At 47.1% G+C, this 9,652-nt stretch overlaps 1 protein-coding gene across 2 annotated transcripts; it reads right to left on the minus strand.

Moving 5' to 3' along the window:
- Window positions 1-6,879: 6,879 nt before the first annotated feature.
- Idh (isocitrate dehydrogenase [NADP] cytoplasmic) lies at window positions 6,880-9,593 on the minus strand. Of its 2 annotated transcripts, XM_071797931.1 has the most exons (3): window positions 9,321-9,593; window positions 9,071-9,226; window positions 6,880-8,652 (listed from the first exon to the last, which is right to left on the minus strand). In XM_071797931.1, the coding sequence occupies exons 2-3, from the start codon at window positions 9,083-9,085 to the stop codon at window positions 7,441-7,443; spliced, it is 1,227 nt and encodes a 408-aa protein (XP_071654032.1). In that variant the 5' UTR covers window positions 9,086-9,226; window positions 9,321-9,593; the 3' UTR covers window positions 6,880-7,440. The 2 variants fall into 2 exon arrangements, with proteins under 2 accessions (XP_071654032.1, XP_071654031.1); XM_071797930.1 differs by having other exon boundaries at window positions 9,071-9,593.
- Between the last annotated feature and the right edge of the window lie 59 nt (window positions 9,594-9,652).

Below are 9,652 nucleotides of genomic sequence, written 5' to 3' on the forward strand. Positions count from 1 at the left end.
CCGCGCAGACCTGACGTCGATACGGCGGCGACGGCGGCGGCCCTCGATACTCTCGCGCGCGTTCCTCTTCCGCTCCAAATATCAGCCGCGCGGACGTCGGCGCAAATATGGCCGCGTTTCCAACTACGACCGATCGGCGCTCGACGCTCGACGGCTCGTGCCTGCAGGTCTCGTTCGTTCCTCGTGGGACTTCCCTCGCCACGTCGACGCTTAAAAAGAACAAACGGTATGCCGCAATGCCGCGCGGCGGGAGGGGAGTCGCGGAAAAGCGCGGGCGGTGCGGCTGAAAAGGATGATGGAGTCGACGATGATCACGATCGTCGAACCCGTGTGTCGGTCTACCCGCGACAATCGTCAAGTTGGCCTTACGCGATCACGCGTAGATCGAATTTACTCAAGTGGCTCCCACGGCCGCGGGCGAACGCGCCTGACGCCTCTGCAGCGCGGCGCCATGATTAACCCCGGTGCTGCCGAGTGCCGCCGACCGGCGCTCGCCTGTGGATATCGGCCGTTATTATACGCGGAGGAAACGGAGGAGACGCTTTTATCCGCGATCCGCCGGTTTGTTCGAAGCGAATTGAACCCGGAATGACGATGACGCGAGGTCCGGCGGACGCCCGAGACTGGCTTTTTATTATAACACGTCTCACGCGTCTGTCCGACAAGATTTATATGCTTTACCATGTATACGCCACAGAATTTTCATTAAGCATAGAAGGATAAAGTATCATAAATATATGTAACGATAAAATATCATAGGCATAGATGATAAAATACTGTGCAATTAAATGAGATACGTCTTCATGGATAGCGCACTTCCTACTTTGCATCGTTATCTACATATTCATATCATTAAAAATTTTGTATTAGGTAGCGTTTATTTCTTACAAGTTTTTTACAAAATTTCAGTTGCGCCGATCACCAATGACCACCGTAGCAGTCAACGTGTTAATTATTCAGATACTCCTCCAAGTTACTTTAGTTACTCTGAAAGATGAATAGAGAGCACTCTAGAGGTCTAGAGCAAAATAATATATCACCCGAATATTCGCGCCAGTCTAGTAGATACATTTCCGACTGTTCTATCCTATGAATATTACAAATTTCCGATCCAGTTACCTATTAGCGTTTGTTTCCGCTTTTCTCGCCTATCGCAATTATCTCTTAGGTGGTGGAAGAGACTCTATAGTAATAATTAGATAGAACCTCGAATAAATCAATAATTTCGGATCTTGCAATTTAATTAATTACGCGTCTTTTCATTCGTTTGGGCTCCCAACAGTCTGCAATTGTTTATCTACTGTATCGTATATCAAAAACAGCCTTCATCGTTTGATTATAAACGGATATATTTCAAATCTCGTTTCTCCTCGCGATAAGATACCTACGTTTGTTTTTTTGTCTTAATAAGAACGTAACGATACGGCGCGTACTTGGTATCTGACACGTAAGCTGCGACTATACAGCTGAGCAGCATGGCGTTCTCGTGTTAGATTATCGACATGGAATTTCCAAAGAGGCGGGCCGCGGTTTTCCGGGATCGACGAGCGCAATCCCTTTTAATCGACGAAAGAAACGAGAGGTGCGTTATTCCGCGTCACGTGCCCGCACCGTCACCGACTTTGGCTTCGTCGTGTCCCGGCACGACGTCCGGATGAGAGCAGCGAGGAAAAGCAGCGAGCGCGAATGAATCCTGGAGCTGGAAAACCCCGATGGGCGCGCGCACATTCGTCAGATCGACGTGGAGCAGGAATCGTCGTCGGACGACGCGTATCGCGTTGTCTGGCGCGGATCGATCCGCTCGGGCGACGCGGACGGTTCCACCGTCGATCACCTGCGTTCGCCGTTCCGCGATCCATTCCTCCTCTTCCACGGGCGCAGCCCGTGCGAAAGTTCGTGTACAAAAAAAGAAATCGAAGGAATCAATTGGAGGCAGCCATATTGCGAGGCCACGGTTCCTCGAAGTCGGGGCCGGACCCTCGTCCATTTTTCGCTTTCCCAGAACCACGTGTCGCTCTTTCCGCGCGTTTTCTACATGCCCCCAAATTTATTTTCGACGAGGGTCAACAATTCGCGGGGATATTAATAGCGGCGCGCGACGCGCCGTCCCGAGATGACGTTTATAATTGTGGGCTTACGTGCCCCACCTGCGCCGCGCCGCCGTTCGCGGCGATAAATATTTCTCACGGTAGGTTATCTCGGTAGTATCGTACGCGATACGCGACCGCGTTAGCGACGACGGCAATTACCGTCGCGTCATCAGCAATGACAGCAATGATCGACGCTCGAGCAATCGAGCAGCTAGCCCTCCCCCCCACCTCTCGAGGATCCATGCACTAATCGTCGAGGCCATTCATTCATTTGTTCGTTCGTCTGTCGCGTTTCGTCTGTCGATTATTCCGCCTCAAATAAGTACCCAGCTAGCAAAAGTTTCTAAAAGGACGTCTTTTGGAGGCTTTTGCTAGCTGGGTATCGACGGCGATACGCGTAAAAGATTGTCGTCGCGACGCCGTAGCCGCTCTCTTCCTCTTAGCTTCCCCTTTCCCCACCTCTCAATTATGTCTATCCCTCTTTTTCCGTCTCTACCTATCTCTCTTCCCTCCCTGTCTTCCTCGCCGGTCGCCCCGCTCCAACCCGTTCTTGCCGAGCTCTCTTCCGTTCTCTCCTCGATTGCGCCGGCTTTCGATCGCGAATATCGTTCTTTCGTCACCGGCGGCGTCAGCACTAGCCGTCGGACTGGAGCTCGGAGCTCGGATGGAGCAGAAAGACTACGAGAAGGCCTCAGAAGGCGCAGCCCCGTCCCTCCTCCTCCCCTTCGCCGCGCCCTTGCGGTCGGCCGCGGGCCGCCGGCCGACTCGATCAGCAACAGCGGCGACGGCGACGATGGCTGACGATGGCCAAGTGGCGCAGCCTGGGCGCCATCTGCAATTCCGATTCCGTCATTTCCGTCCCGACACTGGAAGACGCGTGTCGTTCCTCTCCTTCTTCCCCCTTGTTCTCCCTACGTCTTGCTTCACCGGAAGTCCCGCTCTTGGGGCAGTGCCTGAAAAAGAAACTACTCTCGTCGTCCGCGAGCGGATGTATTGAAACCTATTATGTTTCTTTTATTATTATTATTTTTTTTTCAAAACGATCCATTTCAATCCCTTCTGATCTTGTTCCGGAGTTGCACCGTCTTTTTCCTACATCCTATTTTCGCATGAGGGTCCCGAGAACCCTCTCTTCCGTCCCCCGCGACGCTACCTGAAGACCTATCATTCTTATTGTTAGTCATGCACGTCTCGTGTCGTTTCGCGCAGTTATTACTACTACGTGTCTTTTCCTTCCTCGCGAACTCCGTGCACTCCGGACACGGGAGGAGCGTCTCCTCGCTCGTCGCCGCTGCTGATGCTTCTAGGCTCTCAGGGTCGCCTACTTTTCCGGTCCCGGTGGAATCGCGTCGGTGCGTCGGTTCGTCTCGGCAGTTCTCGGTCTCGCGAGCCTGCGCGAGCCGCGGAAGCATCGACACGATATGCCTCGCCGATATATCGGCTCCGAGGCGCGCTCGTATACAGGGTGTCCCAGGCGTGTCCGGCTAATCCGGAGCGACCGGAGCCCGTGATTTCGGTCGGCGAGAAGCGGCCGACGCGTCGCCGACGGTAGTCGTCGTTTATTTACCATCGTATTCAATATTACAAACGTCCCACGCGATCGAGCGGACGAAATAGGAATTGGGATGCGGCAGCTGATCTGCAACCCACATCCACACCCGATAATGATACATATTTCTATAAAACTCTTTCGCGAGGAACCCTTCCAATTTTCCTCGTAGGAGGAACAAAATGCGAGCTATACGTCATCGTTCGCAGTACCGCAGTATAATTTAAAACGTCGAGTAATTATCGCGGTAACAATTGAAGCGTTTCGCGAAAATAGCGAGCAGGAAAATACGCTACTTTTTATAGAAAAGAAGAGGGCGGGGGAGGGGGAGGGGGAGGTATTTATCTTTGGCTTCAAGGTTACGTAAGTTGCGGATGTTCCCGTTCCGATATTTGGGTTTCTTCTCCTTTCGGGACGGTAGACAGCGTAGTACACGTCACCGGACGGACACGTCGCGACGTGGCGTCGGAAGAGGCGACCTTTTCGAGCGAGGTACCGCGAGCACCGAGGCAACGAGCGCCGCGATAACAACGTCGATGTGTCAGTGTGCGTGCGTAAAGCAGTAGGGCGTTACGCAAACGCGTGCCTCTTACCTGCTTCAAGAGAAGCGTCGCGTGCACGCCGCCATTGGGAAGGACGAGGTCGGAGTATCGGAGCAAAGTCGGATGCGCGGCGGATGAACGAACAAATAATATACTGTCGGAGAACCAGGACCAACTCTGGTTAAATTTTCGCGATTATCAAAAGTGGGTCTGGGGATGACTGAGGAATACAGACGTTATAACTGTTTCATTGTCGCGATACAAATATTAAATATTTAATTATAGTATGTCGAAAACAGATTTTGCACAGTGCCTGCTACAAGCTTTGCAGCAGATATGTAATAATAAAACAGAAATATAATAATTTGTTAAAATAGAATGTATAATAATAAATAAAAAGTCATTAATAATAGGGTACTGCAACGATATTCAATATTATATAGTATATACCATTTTATAATATGCAATTTTTGTAAGGTATCAACATTATATTACGAATGACTTTAGTGATTCAATATATTTCTAAAACACAATTTTGCAATATTCGAGGGAATTATATTATATTATCTGCTTAAAGTTTTTGAAACATTTTTAAAAATATCAAGTGAAAATGTTCAACAAATACAACATAAAATCAACATTTAGAGATATTGATTTAACGTTTCTTGGTTTTAGTATAGGTTGATTACTTATAGAAATATTAAGCAAAATATCCCATTTCGTAACTATTTAATCGAATGAGATATTCCATTCAAAATGTTACGACAAAACTCTTGCTGGCAATTCGTCGAATACACCAACAGGCCATGCTGAACACGATGCCTAAATGCGGACACGGTTGATGTCAAAATCCGTCGCGACATATTCTGCCCGAATCTGCTGACAAACTGTTAGCGTATAACCGCTTACTTTTGCTCACTGGAAATGACGGGTGATCAACTCAACAAAGCTGACCGGGTTAACGTACGAGCGCTGAATACACTTTGACGAATTATCATTGTTAAATAGACCCGATCTACGGTGGAATATTTGCATTTCTGCGACTGGAGAGAGAGATCCGTGGAGATAAATAGCGGGTTATGTAATCCGGTGCGTGAAGAAGTAAAACGGCGAGGGCCTAGTTTTAACAAAAAAAATAACAAACGGCTGAATAGCGTAAACATCTTAAATCAAATGCTGTCCTTTCTGTCCGCCTGCATTGTTTACCCGTTTATCATATCTTTCCGGTACATCGTTGCACAATTTTTTCCCCTAAAATGGAGACCTCTCCAGTTCCATATGGCGGATCAAATCGGTGGATAAAAATGGAACGCAATGTTGATAAAGTAACTCGCGATTATACCGACGCGCGTTTCGCTTACCGTCCGATGATGCGTGTAAACGCGGGCACTTTGAACGTACCGGGTGTACCCGCGCATCCGATCGTTATGACGCGACGTTTATAAAGTCGCGACTGATTATTACGTAAGACGAGAGCTCGGACCTCGAACTCTCGCATAATGCAGGAATATTTTATGAAAGGTTTCGCGAAAGGTCAATGAATTCTCCGCGATTTATTAGGCTGATTAATGCAGGCAGGACTGTGTGTCTTACTGACAGACCCACGTTAAAAAGTAACGAGTCACTGTTGAAATGTTCATTTGTCTTTTTACGTCTCCGTATATTTAATTTAACTCGACTGATTTGACTTTCGGCGATAATTAGGAGGACTTGGGAAGATTGTATCTGCTTCCCAAAGAAAAAGTCTAGTCTTTGCTAAAATAAATGAAATAAAGTCAATGAATAAGTAACGATTGACTCATACGTAGAAAAACTGTAGAAATTTAAATCAATCAATTGTATAATACAATTCTTTTTGTGCACTTTTGAGGCTTTAAAAATTATAATTTCTCCGCACTTCAACCGCTCTTCTGATTTATTCTAATTGTTGGAGACTATTCTTAGGATGACTTCGATTCGAACCCCGATTAACTTAATCGGCGATTAATTCATCGTCTCTAATCTTTTCTTTTTAAATGACAAGAAACCAATAATTGAAATGATTATTTGATAAGTTAATCGGAGTTTGGTCGAAGTCATTCCTAATCAGCGTACAAGTGTCAAGGACCTTTCACTTTGACAGATTCAAATAGATCCGATCAGAGACTGGTGATCTCATTAGCTGATCTCATTTCATAACTTGTCGATAACGTAAAGACAGGAATCGATGTAAATGTCTCGCTATATAACTCCATAAATTATTCAAACGTCGAAGATAATTATGTTTTCCATCGTTCTTTGCTTGGATTGCGCAAAATTAAAATTTCTAACTCGACGTTTATAGCGTAACATTCGTTCACCCTGTGGGTGAAATTAAGTAATCGCGAGAATTGATAACTGATAGCAAACGTTACGAAGTTGTTATTCGCCACGTGACAGATCACGCGATGTAATTTTTTGTAAGGCTTCTTAAAAATGCGATGCTGTATTGATACCGATGCAAGTTTCAGTATTTATACGCATAATACACCTTGGAAATGCGATTAAATCGTAATGTCAAGAAAGTGTAAAGATTTAAAAAGAGGAGAAGTTGCTCTTACACGACCAAAAAGTTTTCCTTTTAATCTCCCGAGGATTTCATTTTACCGAATTATGCTCATTTAATGTAGAACGATTCACAAGTTATCTCAATTAGTGTATGTATAATGTTAACTTAGTCTTGTGATTTAAAAAAATTTATTTAAAGATCTATACAATTGTTCATATGTATTATTCGCTTTCTCTGATCAATCAGTGTGCTAAATTTATCTGCTCATTAAATTACTTCGTTCACTCGCGATGTATTCTACATTTATAATTTTAGAACGCCACGATAAACGATAATTTACATCATACCATCGATTGTTTTACCGAGTTGAATACGTGGTCCAATCATCAGCTAGTATCTCGTTAGTATTATCGCGCCTTTCATATCTATTGCACGGCCGTCGTGGAAAATATGAGGCACGCGGCTGTTCGTGACGCTTTTGCGAAACGAATGGTCTGATTAATGATAATCGAAGATAAATCAAACGCGGTCACGTTATGCAGCGTGAATCCGAGGATGATTTGACGTAACTGTAAGCGACAATCTTATATGCGTGCAATTATATATAATATATGCTTGAAGTCTAGCTTTTTTTTTCCCCCCCGCAACCACGTAAATATTTCTTTCTTTTCATTACAACGCGACGACTTAATACTTGGCTCGTAGACTACACTCTTCATCCACGTCGACGAGTCATGCCTTGAGCTGTTTCTTCAGATTCTCAGCGAGCTTGTTCATAAACTCGAACGTTTCGAGGTAATCGGACCGGGTGACGTTGTTCATGCCCTTGATGCATATGGCGAGATCCTTGGTGAGGAAACCAGCCTCGATGGTGTCGACGCAGACCTTCTCCAACGTTTCGGCAAAGTGTCGCAGACGCGCGTTGTCATCGAGCTTGGCGCGATGCAGCAAGCCGCGGGTCCACGCGAAAATAGAGGCGATCGGATTGGTGGACGTCTCGTTGCCCTTCTGGTACTGACGGTAGTGACGGGTGACGGTACCGTGGGCGGCTTCGGCCTCGATCGTGCGACCGTCCGGACATAGGAGGACCGACGTCATCATACCCAAGGAGCCGTAGCCCTGCGCCACCGAGTCCGACTGTACGTCACCGTCGTAGTTCTTGCACGACCATACGAAACCACCGTCAGACTTCATGGCGTAGGCCACCATGTCGTCGATCAACCGGTGCTCGTACCATATCTCCTTCGCCTCGAACTGCTGTCTGTATTCCTTTTCGTAGATCTCCTGGAATATGTCCTTGAAGCGACCGTCGTACTTCTTGAGGATCGTGTTCTTCGTGGAAAGGTACAGCGGATAGGTGCGCGATAACGCGTACTGGAATGAGCTGTGGGCGAAAGCGCGAATGCTCTCGTCGGTGTTGTATTGAGCCTGGGCGATGCCGGGACCTTTGAAATCGTGGACGGTGTGCTGGATCTTCTCGCCGGACTCGCCGGTCCACGTGATCTCCAGCTTCCCGGGACCCGGCACCACGAAATCCGTGGCCTTGTACTGATCGGCATGCGCGTGCCTGCCGATAATGATCGGCTCCTTCCAACCGACCACCAGACGCGGTATGTTCTTGCAGATGATCGCCTCGCGGAACACCGTGCCGCCCAGGATGTTCCTGATGGTGCCGTTCGGGCTCTTCCACATCTGCTTCAGCTTGAACTCCTCCACGCGTTTCTCGTCGGGCGTGATGGTGGCACACTTGATGCCGACGTTGTAACGTTTGATCGCCTCGGCGCAATCCACCGTCACCTTGTCGTTGGTGGCGTCGCGATTCTCGATACCCAAGTCGTACGTATGCAACTCGATGTCCAAGTAGGGCAAGATGAGTTTCTCCTTAATGGAATCCCATATGATGCGCGTCATTTCATCACCGAGAATGTCGACGACTGGACCTGCCTAAAAATTGCAAAGTATTTGCAATATAACTTGAGAATCAGTACAAGAGTACTTAACAAATCCTTCTCTTTCTAGACAGTTTTTTTAAATAGATAAGTTTTACTTTATAAAAATATTTAATTAAAGAACACGTCTCTTTTTGAAAATTCTATAATGCATATATTGTTAGATTTGAATTTAAATATTTATTCCTTAGTATTCTCCTAGAATTTTGCAATTAGCGATAACATTCGTGCAGCTTTGAGTGCAGATTATACGTAACGTGATCGGTGTAAAGTCCACTTTCCCATGCCCTTTCCCCGAGGCGACGAAGAAACGGCGAAATACCGGTTTTAAATCTCTTCTTCCACCCTCCAAACGTCTCAGACGAGACAGTACGATTATGAAAAGCGGGCAGTCAGTTTTACTTCGTATTTACCTTTATTTTTGCCATTGTCGCGAACGAGGCGCCGAGTGTCCTCGCGAATTGTTCTATCGACGACGAATTTCGCAGCAGGTGACGACGATGACGATCGGGTTCTCGCACGACGAGCGGGGATGACGACGTTGACGTGACACCGTGGTAACTAGCCGACTGCAACGAGCGTACAGTCCTTATAAAATGTGCGTACGGCTGGAGGGCACGGTGGGGCGCAAGCATGGCAGCTTTAAATGTGTGTGTCACCCACCTCTTCACCTGTGTACGTGTACTCCTTAATATTTCCTCCTCCTCGGATATATCCTCTTCCCGCCTGTTGTTCTTCCTCCTTTTCCTCGCGCCGACACTCGGTTACTTTTGTTCTTAGATCAATTGTTGACTAGACGAACGGCACGGGGTGTCTTAAGCCTTTAAAGCTAGATCGATTCGGGATCGCTGATAAGACGGAGCAGTTATCACGCGTGCGGAAGTCACATGCTCGAGTCTTGGGTGTTTGCGGTGTTTGCCCGCTACCCGACTCCAGAAACCGAATTCTCAGCTCGCGCGGATTAAGCTAAACGAGTCTCTCTCTTTCTTTCTCAT

The sequence above is a fragment of the Temnothorax longispinosus genome, chromosome 2 (assembly GCF_030848805.1).
Source record: "Temnothorax longispinosus isolate EJ_2023e chromosome 2, Tlon_JGU_v1, whole genome shotgun sequence".
NCBI classification, from domain to species: Eukaryota; Metazoa; Arthropoda; class Insecta; order Hymenoptera; family Formicidae; genus Temnothorax; species Temnothorax longispinosus.